General features: G+C 37.7%; 1 protein-coding gene and 1 pseudogene across 1 annotated transcript; one reads left to right on the top strand and one right to left on the bottom strand.

Moving 5' to 3' along the window:
* Positions 1-2,565: 2,565 nt before the first annotated feature.
* On the bottom strand, positions 2,566-4,428 carry LOC122072193 (annotated as a pseudogene).
* Positions 4,429-20,491: 16,063 nt separating this feature from the next.
* LOC122074146 lies at positions 20,492-22,187 on the top strand. The gene is made up of 5 exons (XM_042639013.1): positions 20,492-20,624; positions 20,709-20,788; positions 20,988-21,138; positions 21,596-21,657; positions 21,766-22,187. The coding sequence occupies exons 1-5, from the start codon at positions 20,534-20,536 to the stop codon at positions 22,030-22,032; spliced, it is 651 nt and encodes a 216-aa protein (XP_042494947.1). The 5' UTR covers positions 20,492-20,533; the 3' UTR covers positions 22,033-22,187.
* The last annotated feature ends 784 nt before the right edge of the window (positions 22,188-22,971 follow it).

Genomic DNA, 22,971 nt, shown 5'->3' with positions numbered 1-22,971 from the left:
TGTTGATACCTTCTTCTCGGTTCCTTCTTCCATAACCCGAGCTCGAAGAAGGAAGAGATAAGAGGGCCCTATGGAGAATATGAACAACGAAGAAGAACTAAAGATGGAAGGGAAAGAGATAGCACCTAATGATGAAATTGCAAAGCCAGTGGATGGGTATTTATAGTAGAGGAAAGTTTGAATGGTTTTGTCTAGTCAACTAATTAAGGCCTCAGCATTTATATATTTTAATCTCCTCTACTGTTTTATCTTTTTTTTTTTTTATTATTCATTTATTTTAATATATATATTTCACAAGGTGGATCAGTTGACCTGTTGACCAATCAATGTGAATATGCAAAGATAGAAGGAAACACTTGTTTTCTTCATGCTTAATTGGGTTTTCATTAATTAGTTTGTCAAATTCTATATTATATCTTGACCTGACAGTTTTATATATTATTGAATCATTTCTAGTTTATAATTGTGGGTAGAGCTGGTGAAGTATGTTAGGTGGTTCATGTGCTTTATTAATTAATTACTTAAGATGTGTGTGCTTCTTATGGGGAATTTCCATAAAAGTATAATCTAACTCGAGAGTTGTAGTCATGTATGTGGGCTTTGTTTTTGGTTTGTTTTAGAAGACTTTGGAAGTATCGAAAGACCAATTTTTTCTTCTTTTATTTTTCTAGTGCGTAATTTCAAATAAAGAAAGTGGGAAGCATATATTCTTCTTCAATCTTATCATTTAAAGGCCAAAAGAGTAACCCAATGGATGAGGCTCCTGTTAAGGGGTGAGCGTATATAGTTTTATTTCTGTTGTGATCAGCATGGTGCAAGGACCATGATCAGCATTTTGCAATAGAGATCTTTAGCTGGTCACATGGTCCCTGCACCAGCATAGGGGCCAATGAGAGCACATGTAGAGGCATCGACATGAAAGAGAAATCACTTCTCCCATTGATAGATAGAGTCAGGGGTCAGATGGCGTGTAGTGTGGAGCTGGTTCACTCAGTGATATCTTGTATGCCCGTTCACAACTTCTGTGTGTACTAGTGATCCTCTTCCATAGTCTCAACTATGAAGAAGTGGATGAGGAATTTTATCTAGGTGCGAGATGTGGACATATCTAAAGTAGTGATGGTGAGATAGGAGTAGATGCATAAGCCCAAGGACAAAGGGGTCTTGGATCTCTTGGTACACAGTGACTGCAGAATGTTAGCAAGTCTTTGTTATGTAAAGTGGTGTGGCAACTCAGGCATGGCGATTGCACTTCTAGTTGATTTCTCAAATATAGAATTGTGTAACCAGGGGGAGCTGTTAAAAAAGGTTATAGAGCATCATCTATTTGGCCAAGAATTAGAAAGATGTGAAACTTTGTGATGAAAAATGAGCAATGGATTGCTGGGAATTGAAATTTCATTAATTTTTGGAAGGACAGATGGATGGGAACATCCTCTATTGTAGAATTGGCAAATGTGACCCCCTTGGATGAGGGAAATTTCCATCAGGCAAACACAAATTTTTTTTACCTTCCAATGGATGAATCCATGAGCGGTTAGGGGTGAAGTTAGAGAAGTGAATTTAAACATGAAAGGGGTGGTCAAATCCGTTACAAATCTGATGATGTGCTGTAGAAGATTGGGACGTCCAATTGTGCCGAGTGTGGCCAGATCAATAGTGGAAGTGGTCTGATGTAAGCCTCTGCTTTCTTGGGTAAAACTTAACATTGATGGGAGGTCTTCGGGAAATCCAAGGAGAGGCAGAGGTTGGAAGTGTTACCAGAGGTCACCTGGGAAACATTTTGTTGTTCTCCTTCAAACGTTTTCAGGTTCATGTATGAGTATGTTTTCATACATCCCTGGTCCGTGAATATGGAATCCATTTTTTCTCCCTTCATTTAATGGATTCCATATCTACGTACCAGGGAAAACGGATCAGGTTCTTATCTATAGGTGATATTCATGGCATTAAAGTTAGAAATAAGACTGCACCTCTTACTCACTTGCTATTTGTAGATTACTACTTATTATTCTGAAAATTGAAGCTCTAAGAGGTTTCTTCTCTGATGAATATCTTGATAAATTTTTGAGCCAGTGGTCAAGTAATCAATTTGAAGAAATCATCACTCACATTCGGCTGAATACCATCCCTCGCTTCAAAAGGTGGTTTTCTCGAATTAAGATTCCTTAAGGTGATGGACCATGTAAGTACCTCGGCCTTCCGGTTGATTTTTTCTCTCTCAACAATTTCCAGCTTATCCAAAAGTAAAATTTTATTGGCAAAGCGAAAATACATACATCAACAAGAACTTTCATAGAGAGTCTTTGGCTCTTATTAAACAATCATTTTCTAAAATCAGAAACAAGTAGACCACATGAAAACAGTTCCAGTGGCAATATCTAAAGTAGCACCGAAGGCACAAGCCTATACAGACAACCTTATAGACTGGAGATACATACCAATGCCATAATTGCCATCAAGCTATAACAAGAATTGACCGAGAAATGTTTCATCAACTAATGATGAAAATTAACTCAAAGGTCTAATAGAATCAACTTAGATATATACCAATGGTTTAGGACATCACCTAATACTCAAATGAGCTGATGATATTGTAGGAATGCTACGCAGCACCATTGTCTCCACAGTTAGGCCTGGTCCAAACCCTAACAGCACACCCCAGTTGAACCCTTCACCAGTTGAGGCTTTATTTTCCTCTATAGATTTCCTTCTCATCTCATCCAAGATGAACAATACCGTGGGGCTTGACGTATTCCCATACTATCTTAACACCTTCCTTGATGCATTTAGTTTCTCCTTCTTCAAGCCCAATGTCTTTTCCATTAGATCTAAAATTGCAACCCCACCTGGGTGGCACACCCAAAAGATGGAATTCCAATCAGTTATACCATTCTTTTTGAATGCTTCCACTAAGCACTTCTCAATGTTCCCAGAGATGGTTTTAGCAACATCCTTTGATAAGCTAATGGCAAGACCTGTTTGACGGAAGTGGCCTTCAACCATATCATCTGAGTTAGGGAAAATCCTAGAGCCCGTTAAGAAAAGTTGGAATAATGAGCACTCGACTGACATGTCAGGATCTGCACCGACTATTAGAGCTGCCGCACCATCAGCGAAGATTCCCAGCCCTAAAAGGGTGTGTAAGTCAGTCTCGGTAGGACCCTTGAAGCCACTAATGGAGTTTATCTTTGAGCAGAAACTAGGACATGTGCACCTTTGTTATTCTCAGCAAGGTCTTTGCATCGGTAGGCCCAACGAGCCCGACTTGCTTAAGGTCCAATCTGAACTGGCTTATTTAATAAATGGGTCGAGCTTCTTAAGGCCCGACCTAAACCGGCCTGTTTAATAAACGTGTAGGGCTTTAGCCCGACCCGTTTATTAAACCGGCGTTCACAGTGTAGGCCACTAGCCAGTCGGGTGCCCGACCGACCCGACTCACTTAAGAAGTCCACTATAACCGACTCATTTAGCTCAACCGGCCCACCCCCTTAAAAAATGTCTAAATACCTATTTTACCACTAATACTACAAAATATGAGTAAAGAATATATATGACTAAAATATCCACATTCTAAATGGGACATTTAATTGTTAAAAAGAGTGTAATTCTTGTAACTTAGATTACATTTTAAAGACATGATTCCCTTGGATATATATATATATATATATATATAATTCCCTTGGATCTTGCTAAATGGAACATTCAATTGTTATCAATTGTTCAATTCCCTTAGTTCCGGAATTGTGAATGTTATCCTCTAGTAGTTTTAAAGCCAATAGTTTAATCCCTTTAAAAAAATATTTTAGGGTAGGCATGTTTAGAACCTGTTTAAGGCCCTTATAAGGTAGCCCGATTAAAGCCCGACACCAACCGACCCGATTACAAACTGTACCATGTCCCCCAAATCTAGGCCCGTTTAAGTAAACCGGCATTCACGATGCAAGGATTTCACACCGCAAGGCCTGGTTAGGCCCGACCGAGACCTCCCCGGCCCGACCAATTGACACCCCTAGGATGCTCCTTAGCCAATTTAGGCACCTCAACCACCATAATATCTTGCCATGCATCAAGTGATGCAACCATAGGATTGCAGAAGTCAGGGTTTTCATTGATAATTTCCTCATTCAGGAAAATGTGGTGTTTTGTAATTGTTGATCTTTCAGCTGTTTAAACAACATGAAAATGTTTAGTAGTAAATCCTATCATTTCTCATGTGTACTCGAAAAATGTATGAGACATGATACTTACAAATTCGCTTAAACTTCTCCTCTAACTCAGTTTTGTGCTCACTCTTTGTGGATCGGAAGTAGAAATCCGGGAATTCAGTCTAGTAAGCAATGTTGGAGGGCTTTGTAGTGGCAATGGCAAGTACTGTGGCTGGACCTGAGCACGCTGTGCTTCATAGATTTCTCCGACTGAACCCATTTCTCCTTTTTGATCTTTTGAGGTGAGTTTGATCTTGAAGATGTATGTGAATAACGAAGAAGAACTAAAGATGGAAGGGAAAGGAATAGCAAGTAGTGATGAAATTGCAAAGCCAGTGGATGGGTATTTATAGTAGAGGAAAGTTTGAATGGTTTTGTCTAGCCAACTTATTGAGGCGTCAGCATTTATATATTTTAATCTCCTCTACTGATTTATCTGTTTTTTTTTTATTATTATTTATTTATTTTAATATATATATATATATATATATATATATTTCACAAGGTGGATCAGTTGACTTGTTGACCAATCAATGTGAATATGCAAAGATAGAAGGAAACACTTGTTTTCTTCATGCTTAACTGGGTTTTCATTAATTAGTTTGTCAAATTCTATATTATATCTTGACCTGACAGTTTTATATATTATTGAATCATTTCTAGTTTATAATTGTGGGTAGAACTGGTGAAGTATGTTGCCTGGTTCATGTACTTTATTGATTAATTACTTAAGAGGACTGTGTGCGTTTCTTATGGGGAATTTCCATAAAAGTATAATCTAACTCGAGAGTTTTAGTCATATACGTGGGCCTTGTTATTGGTTTGTTTTAGAAGACTTTGGAAAAATCGAAGACCAATTTTTTCTTCTTTTATTTTTCTAGTGTGTAATTTCAAATAAAGAAAGAGGGAAGCAAATATTCTTCTTCAATCTTATCATTTAAAGAGCAAAAACGAGTAACTCAATGGATGAGGCTCTCGTTAAGGGGTAAGTGTATGTAGCTTTAATTTTGTTGTGATCAGCATGTTGCAATAATACACCTTAATTGTTGCGCTTTAGATTCTACTACTTTTTTTTCAACCCTATCATTATTTACTTGAATTTTTTTTTTTTTTTTTTTTTTTTTTTTTTTTTTATCAAGTATCTAACCATGCTTGGAAATATTGAACTCAAATGACTTGGACTAACTCAATTATGGATCATATCTTGATTTGGATACCATTCAATTATGACCACAAGGCATAGGTCGGATACCATCTCTCACAGAATGAATATATTCTAGATTTACCTTCATTTAATCTCTTTGCCATTATATGAACGTATGTAATATCTATATTATAATTAGGAAAGAGATCTTTAGCTAGTCACATGGTCCTTGCACTAGCGTAGGGGCCAATGAATGCGCGTAGAGGCATCGACATGAAAAATGATTTCTTATTTCATAGGGGGTGGGGTGGTAATTTTGCCTGCCTCTGTATCTGGGTGCAAAGGCCATGAAACCAGGCAGTTTTATTTTTTCCCGGGAGAAAGAATGCTGTCAGACTGAGTAGGTTACGTTAGTGCCTCCTCTTTTCTCTTTCCTCCTATGTAATGACATATATGCTCCTTATTATGGAAGAAGAGAGAGAAAGAAACATAGGAAGATACAAGTACACAATAAGTAGCCAGACAGAGAAGTCGATCTCATTAGTTAACTATATAGTATTTAAACTTAGAGCTACCATTCCTACATAATCCCCTAGGAAGGGCTCTTTGTGAGACCTAAATATCTGTGACGTTGCAGTTTGGATGGGGCAAATATTTCTAGTACATGCAGTTTTTAAGATCTCTGTTCACATGTTAAATTATAAGCCAAACATAGTTTTTCAAGTGGTAAAAATAAGGATGTGAATTTGAAATCGAAATCGTTTATCGAAATCAAACTGAACCGTTTACATCGAAATCGCAAAACCGTTTAGTAAATGTTTCGGCTTTGATTTCAAGTTTAAGACCGATTAGTTAAATGGATTTGGTCAGTTTTAACTATTTAACCCGTTGATTTCAAACCGAATTGACACCGTGAAAACCAAACCGTTTAAACTATCAAAACCGATCTAATTAACCCGTATAACGATTAAATATTTTGTTATTTTAACAAAACATAATGGTTTAATTTAGGGAAGAATTAAGGATCACAGAGGCTGTCTAACAGTCTATTCAATAATTTACTCATAGTATGTAGTTATGTAGTTGAATCCTTGCTTGTTCAATGCCGTATTTAATTTGATACAAGATTGAAGTATTTATCAACAAATTTTTTAGTAAGCATAAAATAAACTAGCAAACCGATTGCTAACCGTTTAGAAACCATATGGAATAAACCGCGATCAAAATTGTTTAAAACCATGAACTAACACCATTTAAAAATCGTGGAACCGAAATTGTTTACTAAACGGTTGTGGTTTTAGAAAGTGCAACCGTTTAGTAAATGGTGCGGTTTTAGTTTCAGCCAAATAAATGTCAACCAAACCAAATCACACCACACCGCACCACACCGTATACACTGAAACCCGAACCGATTGACACCCTTAGGTAAAATAATGCTTTGAAATCTCGGTATGGGAGACTGCAAAGTAGTGGATAGAATATCATATGCGTGTATCACTATATGCACCTAAAAATAGAAAGGGAGAAAATGAAATATCACCAATAATAATCATTCTTTAAATATTATTGTTAACCCTATAATAATAAATCAAGGAAACATAGACCCATCAAGAGTGCAAGTGATGTGGATGGATAAAAAAAATAAAAGTGTGGGTAGTGTATGTATATATTTATAATTTATGGAGGAAATGAACGCTCCCTAGTACTTAAGTTTGGAAATATCAAAGAAAGAGTGAAAAAGAAATCACTTCTCCCATTGATAGATAGAGTTAGGGATCGGATGGCGGGTAGTGTGGAGCTGGTTCACTCAGTGATATCTTGTATGCCCGTTCACAGCTACTTTGTGTACTGGTGACCCTCTTCCCTAGTCTCAATTATGAAATAGTGGATGAGGAATTTTATCTAGATGGCAGATTGGACACATCTAAAGTAGTGACGGTAAGATGGGAGTAGATGTATATGTCCAAGGACGAAGGGGGTCTTGGTATACAGAGACTGCAGAATGCTAGCAAGTCTTTGTTATGTAAAGTGGTGTGGAAACACAGGCATGCCGATTCCACTCCTAGTAGATTTCTCAAATCCAGAATTGTGTAACCAGGGGAAGCTGTTAAAAAAAGGTTATAAAGCATCATCTATTTGGCCAAGAATTAGAAAGATGTGGAACTTTGTGACGAAAAATGAGCAATGGATTGTTGGGAATTGATCCCAGCTGAGGATGGAAGCATTATTTATCAGTGAAAAAACTGTATTAGATACCAGAGAGATGGAAGCTCTTTTTAGCAAGAACCCGTAGGGACCATTCTTCAGAAAAACCTGAAAGAGGAGTGACTTCAATGTAGATCCATAGATGAAAAGATGAATAACTAGACATCCATAAGGAATGGTCATGTGTTTAATCAGTATCATTTGTCAAAGGACAATTGTTAAGTTTGTATCGAATTCTTGACCCGTTTTGAAGATTGATACACTTCGACATATTTTGGTGGCGGTATGGTTCGATCGGATTGACCGTGACCCGATGGGTCGACCCATGACTTGGAGTATATAATGTACTGTTGTCTTGTTGAGAAAATCATTGTAATTTGGGGGAAGGAGGTTTTCAAGTTAGGGTTTCAGAATGAGTTTTCTCGCTGCTGTTTGAGTGTAATCTCTTTTATGTATAGTGAAACATCTTCATCTTCACTCAAGGACGTAGCACACCTCACTGGTGTGTGAACCTCGTTAAATCTTTGTGTTGTGTGGATCTATTACCTATTTATTTTCGTATTTTTCTTAGTATTTGCTGTAACAACAATTAGCCTCAAAATAAAATTAAAATACACACCTCATTAGTATGAGGTTTTAAGACCCAGCAGTTTTGGCTTGTAAATCATCTCCTGTTTCTCACAAGTATCATCTTCTTCATCATCCCTATATATTGTCTTTGCAATATACCTTTATCACCTGTGTAAAACAAAGAAGAGAACAACGATGACCATCCCGTGACATCATAGACCACTTTTTCACAAAACTGGCTATTAAAAACTAGCTACCAACGGTAATGAGAATAATTCCGAACCAGGAAAATCCAGTAAGAAATTAGCTTAAATAGTATCAAAATTAGAGAACAATAAACCAGCCAATGGAGAAACAGGGTATCACAAGTAGTAGAAGAATGTATAAATCTGAACTGTTTGAATAGGACAAGTAAATTAAAAAGATAGATAAAAAGAGTGCAGGAATCCACCAAAAACCCAAGAAGAGATCCACACTTCCACTAAGGAATCCCCACCTTAGCCTTCACTATAAATCCACCAAACATCCTACTGAATTCACAACAGCAAAGTTTCAGAAAACAGAACAGATATATTACTTCAAATCTTTTGGGGAGGTCTATGGGCTTTACATCTATTTATGATGTGAGCTAACCCAAACAAGGTATATAGTCTCAATATGGCCCAATATGTATCATGGTCCTGGCCTTCAAAATGGCACAACCTGACGTCACATAGAAGAGAAGCAACCTAGTGCACAAGGCTCCCGCTAAGCACCAATCCAGAAAGATAAAAGGCAAGGGAAGTAAAATCTGAATTCAACATTGATGAAATCAATGGCTTGCAGAAGCAGTCCCATTGTTAAGTACACATAATAATAGTAATGCCACACCATAGCAAATGCTAATTGATAGCAGGAGAAATATTACTGATATAGCTAAGAGAGATTGTCATACTTTGCAACCAAACGATTTAACCCACCACCCAAACGGAACACAACCATACCCAGAACAAATAGAAAATAAGGGAAAGAAAAAGTAAAGCATTACCATAGATGGAAGCAGAGATGAACGGGTAAAGTTTCTGTCCTAGCAACCCATGAAGAATAGCCTATGCGGTTGAAGCGCCATTAAGGGGGTGTTTGGTTCGGTAAATCTTTGGGATGACATTCTTTAGAATGATAATTCTTAATTTTTGGAGTTGTTTGGTTCCACTAGAATGACCCTCATAAGTGAGCATCCTACTTCCTATGAATGACCATATTACAAAGGATGTGTGTCAAATCTGAGTTTACCTCAACACTTAAACTCAGATTTGAGCAACATTTTTACGACCTAGTATAAAAGGAGAAAGCGGAAAGACGTTCTCTATGGAAACCAATATCTCAACCCGCGAGAAATATGTACTAACCTCAAGGCAACCAAACTATTTTTTAGAAAGAAACACAATTTAGAAGAATGTCTATCAAAAGATTGACATTCATATCCGATACATACACCATTTGATTTACCGAACCAAACACCCCCTAAAGCTTTTTGCAAGTCCCATTGAAATCCAAACCTCTAGAATTAGAATACCATATAAAAGGTAAGAGTAGTAGATGAATGCAAAGGGGAAACAAATGAAGAACTATGGAATTACGCAAGTACCCCTTTTGAAGAATTCTTGTAAAAGCGTCACTTTTCTTGATAATTAAATGTTAAAGCTTGAGAAGGTACACTCTCTCAATTTTAAAAGATCCATTGTTTGATCCTGTTATGGCTTTGTTACCCTGTAAATAATTGTTTTGTATTGGGGGAGCAACTGGGTTTTTGTTGATTAGAGGGCTTGAATGGTTGTTCTTTGAGCTATTTGGGGATAGAATTTTAGGCCCTCCAGTTTGATAGCTGAAATCATCGACTATTCTGGTATGTTTCGGGTGACGGTAACTTAGCCATGGATTAGGGTTAGGATTTGTTGTTTTTTATAGTACTCATCTGGGAGGTTGTACTCTGGATTGGACTTGTTTGGTGGAGGTTGATTTCTTAAGTAATAGAAGGAGATGAAGCTGTTTTTCAATCTGAAAACAGAGCATTGAGGTCTGTATTTTGGATAGATAATACTTGTCTGAAGCAAGATACTCGTGGGTATATCTGGATCAAGGAACACGAGCCCTTCGCGGCAGAAAGTGATCATGACCAAACCAGGAGGCTTCGAGGAAGAGAGAATTGCTACATTTGGTAAAGCAGTCCAACCTGATGTTCATATGGAAGATAACATTTGGGTGACGTTACCAGAAGACCTGTTGAATGAAATCTTAGCTCGGGTTCCTCCATTTATGATCTTCCGTCTCCAATCTGTCTGTAAAAGGTGGAATTCGATCATCCAAGACAGTAGCTTTCTTAAAATCCACTCACAAATGCCATTTCATGGGCCATGCCTTCTCACATTCTGGATGATCTCACAGGTTCTGCATTGCTCTGTTTTCTGCTTGCCACTAAAAGCTTGTTATAAGATTAGAAGATCCTATTAAGTTTGTCTCGAATTCTTGACCCTTTTTGAAGATTGACCCGCTCCGACATATTTTGGTGGCGATCCGAATGGGAAGTTTTTTGAGATCTATGATGGAAGTAGAGGGGTGTACCTGAGGACGTAGCACACCACCATGGTGTGTGAACCTCGTTAAATCTCTGTGTCGTGCTGTTTATTTTTGTATTTCTTGGTGTTTGCTTTAACAGATCCCTTACATGTTTTTACCCCAGTGGACATTCTTGCTAGTTGGTTCTTCTGGTGGTCCTGTTTGCTTCTCTGGAGTTGATGAGCTGACTTACAAAACCTTGGTCTGTAACCCCCTCACTCAAACTTGGAGTAACCTCCCTAAGCCTAGAAAGAGGGTTCTGGGAACACATTCCAGATAAGTTTCCTCAATCTATATTGGATGGGTATCTTGTTGCTGGCAAGCAGAAGCGCTTGTTTCTAATTGGAAGGATAGGTCCTTACAGTATTCTTCGGAGTATGAGAATTTGGGAGTTGGATCACGCAAAGATCATGTGGGTGGAAATTAGTATGATGCCACCAAAGTATTTTGGAGCACTGTTGAGATCATCCTCAGAGAGATTTGAATGTTTTGGACAAGATAACTTTATCTGCTTTACTTCTTGGAATGGAGGGAAGGGTCTTTTTTATGATATTGATAAGAAGGTGTGGTCTTGGATTGCTGGCTTTCCTCTTCAACAGCCAGTTCTATTTCTATGAGCCAAGGTTTGATGTTTCCATTTATTGACTAAACTCTCCTTGGTTTTCGGAATCCTTCTTGTTCTGTATTTTGGGGTTATTATTGGTTATCATCTTGAAAACAGCCTCTTTTGTAAAGCAGGGAGTAAGGCTGCGTACATTTACCCCTCTCAAACCTTCAATAGCAGGAGCCTCGTGTACTGGATTGCTCTTTTATATATATAGGTCATCATCCTCCTTGTATTTCAATTTCTCTATCATCTCACTCATGTAGCAGTCTGAGTTATTATTATGAACTCAGGCTCTGGTATTTTAAATTATCGTTTTCAGGATTCCTGTAAAAGTTGCATAGCTATAATTATCAGGATTATTGTAAAATGTTGCGTGCTTATAATTGCATCCCTGTAAAAGAGTTAAAGGCTTATGATTTAATGGAAAGATCTGGCCCTTAATAAAGAGTGGAATGGTAGAGCAAGATTGTTGTTGCCATTCCCAAGTGGAGGGGAGGAGGATGTGAATTTAGCATTTTCTGCAACTGTAAGTTGAAGGATGATGGATTATAGACCTAGGGATGCCCAAGAGGAGTGATCAGATCCACATGGAAGGAGTTAAAAGAGATAGGGGCAGGCTAAAATGACCATAGATGATGTTCTAAGAAAAGACATGTAAAGACTAGGTATTGACTCTAGTATGATCTCAAACAGAGCTATTTGGAGGTCAAAGATCCATACTGTCCACCGATTTTAGGTGGGATGTTCTTTTGTTTTTTTCCATTTTGTTTCCTCTTCTTTTTTTTCCTTTTTTTTCTTTTCTCTCTCTCTCTCACTCACTCTCTGTTTCCTTTTATTGTCCCTCTCACGGATCCATGTAGCCGACCCCATTTAATTAGGAAAAAGGTGAAATTGTTGTTGGATGATATGTCATAGCATTCTATTGGTTTTCAAGGGTGGCAGTATACCCTAATGTCAATTGCATCTATAGGTTGTACATTAGATTTTTTTATCTGGACATGGTTTTATCAACAAATTTCTTCATCATAGGGTTTTGATATAAATACGGTTCTCTCACCTAGAAAGAGGGTTTGACTCTGTCCCCAATCCCTATATGAGGGATACCCACCATTTGACTATCGGATTCAGTTCCTCTCTAGGTCTTTCCAGCCATCGGATGCAGGTTGGACATCCCAGGCTCCCAACGGCTGGAGAGGATTTGAGTCCTTGAGTGTCTGGGTTTTTATACAGATATTTAATTGTTGTACCTAAATTCTGATGTTTTGATTGAAGCATTTTCTAGATAGGATGAAGAATGGCCTGCCATGTGTTTCAATTGGATATCTAAGAGATCAATTGAAATAAATTGAGAGAGCTCATACTCCTCTGAGGTTCTGGAGTATCATGCCAATATTATTCTGTTATGAAGTAAAAACTCATACATGATGAACTAAGCAAGCATGCATGTGCCATATGTGCATATACACAGGACATGCAAGTCCACCTACACCTAGGGACACAGACAAATATGGAAGTGTAAAAGGGAAACCTACTATTACCATTACATATACATCAAGTTGTATTGCCCCCTGGCTGCATTGGCAGTGAAGGTGCTGCTATCATGCTCTTGGCTTTTGGTCACAGATAAATTGTTCGGTAATTTATAGCGCCATGCCCTGAAGAATGCCACAATTATAAGAACATCCCCTCTATTTCACCAAATTAGACTCAGACCGTTACCGTCAGTCACCGTTAAGGAATATACCTTATATGCTGATGCCAGCAATTATGTTTTATTTTAAATACCAAAATGCCCTTATTAAATATGAAGTACCTAAAATACCCTTGAATTAAGTTGCAATCTGACACAAATTATGCAACACGCAGCAAGCAACAGTGGTCTGAGGTGCGTGGTTTTATTTTACTTTTTGTGTAGTTCATGTAGTCGGATTTGCTCCTGGTGCAATCCCGGCAATGGATTGCGGTGGGAGCGATCTGAGGTGGAATAATGGTTCTGAACCGATGAAGAAAAAATTGAAAGAACAAGACTTCGTCCCCGCAAGGTTTCTGGTGCCGGAATTAAGCTCCCTCCGATTGGTACGCTACGAATCATTTTCATCATCTTCAATGACCAAAAAGGCCGCGAGTGGCGGCTGATGCTCGATAGCTTGTTCTGGGAGGCGCAATTCACATCAAGCGTTGTTTGATAGGGCTGGGGTGATAAATTGAAAGCCGAGGTGAGCTTCGGATGGATCAAAGACTTAAACAAAGGCGTTCGATCACCTACGCTGGGCAAATCCTCCGACCTCCAATTTCAAGACTTGGTCATCGTCTCCACCACCGAGACCTCTTTCAAATCGCACTTCTTCCCCTACACTCTTTCTGTTTAGAAACCATGAATCCATATGCAGAGGAAAGCTTGAACTTACAGAACTTTATTAAAAAATAAATAAATGCTAATTGATGAATTGAAAAGAGAGATTATTAAATAGTTTAGCTTGGTTTGTCGAGAGGGGAAATTTATTAAAAAAAAAAGTTAATTGATGAATGGAAAAGAGAGATGGAGAGAGATTATTAAGTAGTTCAGCTTGGTTTGTCGAAGATAAGAAGACTAAGAAATGAAGGAGACGACCATGGAGAGAGGACTCAAGAAGGGTTTCAATTATGAAATCTAAGGTTGGGAGACGACCATCGGTTGATTTAGGGGATATCTTTGTGTTGCAATAGATGTCGGAATCATCAAAATCGTCCTTGAAGGCGTTGAAGAAATCATAACCAGGGAGCTTGTGGTTGACATTGAAGAATCCCTCTGCTAAGAACTCGAGCGGGTCTGTATCGTCCAATTCCATTGCCATTCGCTAGTGTAGAGCAGTGTCTTTGAAACCCCCGAAGTAAAAGGTCCCGATGGCTTCATCTCACTCCGGTGAGTCTCGTCTACTCAATTCTCACTCATGTTTTTTCATGTTTGAAAGAGGGCTTTGATCCACCGTTAGATTAGAATATGACACGTGTCATGCACAAGAGGTATGGGTGAAGAAGAATTGGGTTGAAATGAGTTTTGTGAAAAGGGTATAACAGTCATTTTAAATTTTAACTTAACAGTAACTGCCAGTAGGGGGTCTAAGTCTAATTTGGTGAAACAAAATGGGTGTTCTTATAATTGTATCATTCTCCAAGGGGTGGGGTTGTAAATTACCCTAAATTGTTAACATCATTATTAACATTGCCATCAGTGACAATAAGAGGACATGTACTATTCAACCAAAAAAGATGTGGTATGTGCTTTGTGAAAAAAATTGGCCAATTAGGCATGGGATCAATGTGGCTGGGAATAGACACAAGATTAACTTCTAAATAACACAGTCGTAAATATTCAAATAGCCTTAGGGCTGAAAACCTTCCTTGTTTAACCTAAAAATTAAGGATAAACTTTTCCTGCACTGGTGGTTGAAATTGAATGAGGGGGCGGTTCAGATGTGAACCCCCCCCCCCCCCCCCCCCCACACAACCCACAAATACCCTCCTAAGTTATGGTATTTTCAAAAACCCCCTTTAAGGTTCTATTTCTTTGGTTGCAAGCAGGGGTTGGCTGTAACCTGGGTGGCAGCCAACTTTCATTTTGGAGGATAATAGATGATCCTTATACGTTCTCATTCCTCTTTTCATAAAAGTAGCTAGGTTGGATGATGAATTGTCTTGATGGTGGACATAATGCATGTAGAATGTTTTCATTTGATCGATTTATATGATACGTCAGGCAGACAGTCAGTACCTTATTATAGTCTGTTATTATAAGTCTGTGGCTGATTTATAGTGATGCATCAGGTTGACAGTCGGCACTTATTATAAATAGAAATTTATGCTTAATTCTGTGTCTAGAAACGGGTTTGACGAAACAAGTCAGACTTGTTTTTTCCATTTCTTGGAACAACTTATGGGCCAAAAAATCAATGGACCCTGGATGAAAAGTTGCATCTCCCAACAGAGCATTTACTTTACCTGGTGGCTTTCCATAGTTTGAAAATTCTCCAAAGAAAGAAAAAGGAATACACAGAATTTTTGCTTTGCGAGTGGAAACTTTAAATTTACATCCATCGATTCCTTTGTGGATTTCTTCCAATTCTCTCCAAACCCTCATGAATCGATTACTAAATCATTGTTGGGGATTGAAGTTCGAACTCCCCAACAAAATGCACACCGACCTAAGGAATCTACCCAATGTTACTCAATTCGATAAACAACTCTATAAAACACTAAAAAATCCGATTCTGTTGTCAGATGTAAAAGATCGTTTCTACCATTTATAGACACAGAAACAGCTGAAACATTATCAAATAGTGACTTAATATATTTTGTTTCTTTGACATTAAAAAAAAAAAATCAATAAAATCTTAAAATAGAGATTAAATCAAAAGGACTCAAAGGCATATGTGGTTCTTTACTTGTTGAGCTAGATCTTTGCTTCAACATCCTCTCTATTTTTTTTTTTTTTTTTGGTAGGACAACATCCTCTCTATCATTGCTAACTTTTTGGGCTTGGAGTCAAAATGTTGGAGTGCCAACTTTTGATTAGACCATTGCCAATTCTCAAAATTGTCTTAAGGGGTTGCTGCTCTGTTGGCGCTTGTCTCAAAAATGCCATAAATCCACACATTCCCCTTTTCAGGACTCGAGGAGTTGAATACCCCAACACTTATGGTGGCAGCCATGTGAGCTTGTTTTCAAAAAGACAAACAAGAGTTGTATTTCCTTGTAATTTGCACTTTTGGGTAGCAAATTAAGAACCCCCATGGAACAATGGAACCCTTACACACACTGCAACTGCACATTCACATGAAGACTTATAATCCCTAAAAGCTCTTTCTATCTCCGTACCCATGAGAGTGATGTACATGTACAGACCCTCTCGTAATAGAGATCAATGAGGAAAAACATGCCTTCCTTACCAGTCCCATGGGACAATTGGGAAACTTTCCACTTGAGGCACAAATACCTTTACAGTTCATATGGGTTCAACCCCTTTTTTTGCTCTGGCCAAGAACTGGAAAGCAATAGGTTAACTAAAAAGGTTGGCTTTTGAACAACTTTGATTAGGGTTATAACAGGGTTGGGTTGGGCCGAGCTGTCAGATTGACCCTAATTAAGGAAGGAGGAAAAGAGATGCAGAAGTCGGTACTGATTAGGGAGAAAAAAAAGAATAAGAAAAAAAATTATTTTTCCTCAATTTTTGCAATATACATTCCATGTTTAATGATACTTAGATCCTAAGTCCATCTCTTCCATGTATTTAGTTTATTGAGATTTTTTACAAGACCTTCCTTTGTTGCTACTATATGTAATTGTGTTTCCTCCGCTTTATAAAACAAGGTTTATACCTGCAAATAAAATATGGGTCTGGCTGGCCTATCCCAATTCTAACCCGACCCAATCCTAACTCAAGACCAGAGATTTTCAGTTCTAACCAGCCATTATGACAAAAAATCTTAGCCCAAATCTTGTTCACACACAGAGTAGGCCTGAGTGAGTTTGGGCAGATAAACCAAACTTGCACCCTAGCTTTAACTAACTTTTAATTATTTATTATTTTCTTAAATTATTATTTTTTATTTGAATTATATTGTGAAGTTTCTGATTCTTTAGACTTCAATTAGCCAATCTATACTCCAGCCCTTTGTTAGTTTATTCGCGTTTAAAATGCCGAACCGTTTTTTTGCCATTTTAAACGCCATTTGCCGAATTATTTACAGAAAGTCGGTAAAAAATGGGGATGGGGCTATTTGAAGTTTTAAACGCGTATCCTTTTTTTTATAGTAAAAAAACGGATACTAAAAACATGTATCTGTTTTTTTAATAGTAAACATTGAGTTGAAGACAAAGAGACTCGAAGAGACATATGTTGAACCTGTTCATGATCAACCTAACTCTATATTATGATACATTTGTGTTTTTTTTAATGAAATGGGATGATGTAATTTGGATGATACATTTTGGATTATGTAATATGAATATTATCTATATTTGTTTTGATTGTTATCTAGGTATTTAGAGAATTATTATGCCAATTTATGTCTATATATTGCCCTTTTTTTGACACCGTATTATTTAAATATAAACGTTTAAAACACGTATCGTTCATTTTTTATTTTTTCCCGTTTTTACCATATTTGACCATATTTTTTACCTTCCCATTCACGTTTTAATCCGTTTAAAACATGCTCGTACCGAACAATGTTTTTTTTCTGTTCCCGTTTTAGCTAACAACAAAGCACCAGCCTAATTTTTTTTTTGGTAGAATATAATCCAGTCTAATTACATAAAGGAAAAAACGTATGCTACCCTATAACGCACAGTGAGCATAAAAAGATTAGAGTATCTCACACTAAAGATACTATCACATGTTCTCCCGTTGACCGTGTCTATTGACGTGTACCTACCTCAGGAATCAGGAGGTACGATAACGTTCTCTTTCCTTTCCAAAAAAATATGATTTTTATGTCCACACTTATTAATGCACCAAGTGGCAAGAAAATGGAATTTATAGACAAATATAACATGACACATGGCCCAATTTCCTACGTAGATGGAAAAACGTTCACGGCATATATATGCTTTTTCCACCGTTAGTTAAAGTAGTGCACTTAGAGAACTGACTTGTGGTCAGTGCCCACACCATTCTCAAGGGGCACCCACCATCCTAAAGTTGGAGGCCACGCCCTTGTGTTGTAAAACTTAAAACAACCCCTCCCAACCCCAATTGGCCTTTAATTTATTGCTTTATTAATTGTTAATTAATGATATGGGTAGTGATTCCATACAATGATATCACCTGTCCATCATGTTCCTCAAAGTTCTTGATTTGATAAGCTTATGCCACATTTTTCAATTTTTTGGGGTCTATGCTTGCTGATCACCACCTCTTCTCTTTCACAATTTAAAAAGGGAATAACATTCTATGCTTTTTGCCTGCCAAAAAAATTTTACTTGTAAAAGGGTTTTATTAATTTTTCTACACAAGAATATTTCCTTCTGAACTACACCAGTGGTAAAAAAAAAAAAAAAAATGGAATCACTACCCATATCAACAAATGGGTACCTAATTGTCGGAAATTTTTTACGATTACCTAGATCTTAGCCAAAGAAATGGAATAATTTATTGCCCCTTTAAGTTGACAAATACCATATGTTAGACTTTAATCAATATTTTTCAAAATACACTTTGAGTTTGTATTCCTTTAGTTGAGAGACAAGGTAACAGGAAAGTCCCTACAACCCGAGTAACAGTAAAATTTCATTCCCAGTTCACCACATAGTCAATAAGCTCTCTCTCTCTCTCTCATAAATTGCGATAAAGAAAAAAAAATGTAATAATAAGGTTTTGTTTATGAATATTTCTTTCCTTCCCATTTATACTTTGCTTTCTCTTAATTAAGCTGTGACCTAATCTCTGACTCGGACACCTTATCCAAACCTTCAAGACAGGGTGGCGGCTTACGCTTGATCACAATTTGTAATCATGAACAATAATCACAACAGATCCCTTTTAATCATTAAATTTTAATAAATAATTAACTACCACCGGATTATGATCAAGAAATAAATAAACTATAATTTAGCTCAAAATTTCGGATTCTATAGGGTAAAACGATTCTGTTAGGCCTTATCACAAGGATGCTCTTAAAACCGTAAACCCAGTTGATTAAGGGCACTTGTCCCTAAATTGGACCACATATTGAGCCTAGTCAAAAGCCAAAACAGTGTTAAAGTAGCAGACCTTGAGACTAGAGCTTATTAGTTAGTATGAAATAGAGTTCTCTCTTCACACGTAAGAGGCCAGCCAAGCTTAAGCCTTTGAGAAGGATAGCCTCAACTACTATAAGAAACGGAGCCAAAGGCAAGTTGGCATCTATCTTTGACCTCGACTACCTTTTAAGTCCGCATGATACTAATACAAAAGTTACTTGGATTGTGTTAGAACCAAATTCTGTTCTTGAGCTGGAATTAGCAACTCGATTCTCTTCGCAAACAATGATTTTCACCACATAGGTTAGAAATTGGTCTGGAGTCTCCTTCGGGAAAAAGGTTCCGATGCCAAAATCAAATTCTGAAGATAACAAGAGATATTTTAATTCCTTAGGCTCTGAATTGCCCCTCTTACCTCTGATAGATGTTCCTTTTATAGCCATTCTGGCTTTTCTCTCATTGGTTGGTTTATCCACTTGCGGCTGAGTTAGTTATCTTTGTAACGGTTAACTTAACCATAGTTTATCTTGATCGTTGATTGGTTAAATAACTGCTTAGGTTATGTTAGTTAAGGAGCATGTTCTAGAAGCAATCATACTGACATGGATCTTTTTCTTTATGATCATAGTCGTGGTTGAGCGGTTGTTCCCTATACAATCGATCCTTATGGTCGCATCCAGTTTTCCCGAGCACAGTCGAGTCTCATGGTTGCATCTCCTTCTTCTAAGCACAGGGCTCAGTTTGGTGTTGACCGACCAAAAGACCCTTCCACTCTTAGGTCGTAGCACATATTATGGTATACTAGATTGTAATCTAAATATGTTTAGGGTGAATGAACTCTGTTTGTCTGGCTCAGAGAATGCAGATGAGTGAGCCATTGAGAATACAGGTAGGAGTATTTTCAGCGCACAAAAGAGTGTAATATGATCTTTTCATATCTATCTATATTTGAGTGTTTCCTACGTCAGACCGATAGAATTCTTTCTCCTATATTTATATATGCTTACATGGGGACGAGAGAATCACCAAATTAATAAATAATATGGGAACCCTTCTAGGTTTAGCGGGTACCCCAACCTTGGCCACCAAATACTACACCCACCTCGTTGCATGCATGGCAGTGGCCAGGCGCAAACACCCGTATCTTGAACTTCCATTTGACGCTATGTGACGCCCAAGTTCCCAAGTCCCCAAGTCATAGTACCCTTTAGCCAACCCACAAAGCCACTCTCTCAATTTTTCAAGCTTTGAATGCTGTTCTTTTGAGTCCCCCTAAGTTCTACCTATTACTGTAGACAGCCAAACTTTTATTTATTAGTTAAACCATCTAGGGGAGAAAAAAAATGGCGAAGAACCCTAGATTTGACTTGGGTTTGGACTTTGGAATCTCTCTATAAAACTCTTTCTTATTGTACATATTTTCTCTCTTTTGTTGAAGTTGAACCAAAAGCTAACAGAGTCAAGGTAAGAGGGAAGGCAACAAAGATGGCCCTTTTAAGGTCTGCTTGCTTAGTTCTTGGGCTTCTCCTCACTTCTCTTGGCCTAAGGGACAGCGCAGTTGTACATGCCCAACAAGGTGCTTAGGGTCTTTCTTCATTTATTCAGTTACAGTATCATACTATGAAGGTTTGAAGCGGCTAACTCTTAACTCTTTATGTAGCAACCGGAAAGGCAATAGCAGCGAACGAAAACAAAGATGGGATTGGGATTACTCGAGTTGATGCTGCATTTGTTTCAAAGGTAAGTTATCATTCCATTGTTATTCTTGATTTCCAATTGTTGGGGTTCGACGTGAAAGCAATCATCTCATATCAAATGTTAGTAACTCAATGCGAAGATTTATAAGGCCTTGAGCTCTCCTTAATGGCTTTCTTTTAAGGATGAGTTCTACTCAAGTCATAACACAAATATGTTACTAATCAGAAGGGTTATGTCGCAGGAGCTTTTCGAAGGCACTCCTCCTGCAACCGCCGCCGCTACTGCCATTGCCAACAAAAGGCTGGGAGGAAGGAAAGTGTTGCAGGGTAGTATCCTGAGGAAGAAGATGATGGAAGAAGAAACTATGAATGGAAAAATTCCAAAGATTTCAGGTGCAGCCCACTCTATTGGAAAATGTGACCCTGAAAGGAAGGGGGAACTGAATATTGTACACTGTAAATCAAGAAATAGAAGTCTTCTTCCTATAAAGAAGGTCAATAGGGTTAATGGTTTTGTAGCTTTCACTGCTGATTATGGAGTACCAACACACCATCCACCTAAGAATAACTGAAGAAAAGAAGTGAAGAAGCCTTTAGGAAGGTTCCTTTTTATTTTTACCTTTTCTTGTCATGGTTCCTTTAGACATGTATGTATCAATAGACTTGTATGTTTAAATGAAATTTTCATACTAAGAAGCTCAAGATTCTTATATCTAAGTGAATTCTTTCATTTTTTTTATTTTCACTATTGAATGGAAACTGCATATCATGTTCTTGATGTCTGGTCTAAGTTCATGACCCAAGGAGTGGCTTTTATGTTCAATTTGAATATTTGGTTGTTTGGATGCAGGAAAGGATAAGAATACTTCAAAGAAGCCACTTGGAACATTACATAAGTACATGAATGATCAGGTCTCTCTCTCTCTCTCTCTCTCTCTCTCTCTCTCTCTCTCTCTCTCTCTATGTATTGATGTTGCTGGTGTTGTTCCATACTAACAATCCTTTTGGTCTTAATCCCAGAAAAGTAGCCAACTCAAATCCCAAGATTCTGATGATCAGGCTGTTTCAAACTGTGGCAGCTTGGAATGTTCTTCAAGTTCAAGGAAAATAGTGTCACCAGAATTTCATGATCATTTCCACAAAACTGATCAATCCAAAAAGCTTTTTGAGGCTTCTAATGATAAGGTAATGAGCTTGACCCACATAGATTACTCTGGGATGAGTACACCTCATTGTAAGCCTCCAATTAATAATCATCTGCCTAAGCACCAAATTGTGAAACCATAGTTGGTTTTAGCTGTTAGGTTCACAACTTTGCCTCCCCCATAGGAAGAGAAGTACTTTAACTTCTTTTCTTTTTCTTCTTCTTCTTTTTTATTTCCTTCTCTCTCTCTCTCTCTCTCTCTCTCTCTCTCTCTCTCTCTGTAATATTAAATGACCATTTTATACTAGCAAACACCACAGACCCTGGTTTGTTTTTCCTTAGTGATGTACATTAATTTGTTTTATGAAAGTAGGTAGTTTGTTGAAGTGTTTTGTGGTCTTTTCTTACTAAAGTGTCATGTATATTTGGTTGCTTCAAGCTTAAATTCTTTAAATGTCCATGTATAAAAGCCTACGTCCTAAACTCCTTTAGAAAAACTCAATTTAACTATTGGGAAAGGTTTTTCATGCATGGCTGCATAAGGCGGGGACGGGTTATGAAGTGTCAAATGGGGAGAGAGGGGTTAGTCATTCTGAACCCGACGGATGGGCCCATGCACGGTGCATGGCCGTGTACAAAACCTTTTACCTTTAGTATTAACTCATATTTTATCTCATGATGTAATTAATATATTAGATTTTAGTTTAATTAGAATATAAATGTATAGAGCAAGAGAATACTACCCGTAGGAGGTACATGTTCGTTAGCACGGGCAGAGAAAAGGTATTTACAAGCATCTTCAGTGCAGGACAGCGTAACTTTTTTACAGCCAATAAATCTAAGCGTAAACATACACTAACGGAGATCATTCTTTCTTTCATATTTAATAATATAGAGACAAGTCAAGCCCACCACAACACATGCTAGGTTGTTGGACAACCCATGTCTTGGACGACCAAAGGTAAATTTTGTTGTGTTTACCATTTACTGGTGAAGACACAGTAAAACGCATTTCAAATCTCTTGATATGCGTGGACTCTCTTGTATTCCACATATAAAAAAACAAACTGACCTTTTTTTTT

This window comes from Macadamia integrifolia, chromosome 1, assembly GCF_013358625.1.
Source record: "Macadamia integrifolia cultivar HAES 741 chromosome 1, SCU_Mint_v3, whole genome shotgun sequence".
Taxonomy (NCBI): Eukaryota; Viridiplantae; Streptophyta; class Magnoliopsida; order Proteales; family Proteaceae; genus Macadamia; species Macadamia integrifolia.
Note: the sequence above shows the minus strand (reverse complement) of the source record. Positions and strands in the feature narration are given on the sequence as shown.

Bases quoted from the DNA above. Each gene is read 5' to 3' on its own strand.
- LOC122074146 (XM_042639013.1), top strand. From the start codon at position 20,534: ATGGCCCTTTTAAGGTCTGCTTGCTTAGTTCTTGGGCTTCTCCTCACT. The intron at 20,625-20,708 runs GTGCTTAGGGTC...CTCTTTATGTAG, and splicing joins AGTTGTACATGCCCAACAAG to CAACCGGAAAGGCAATAGCA. The intron at 20,789-20,987 runs GTAAGTTATCAT...GTTATGTCGCAG, and splicing joins ATGCTGCATTTGTTTCAAAG to GAGCTTTTCGAAGGCACTCC.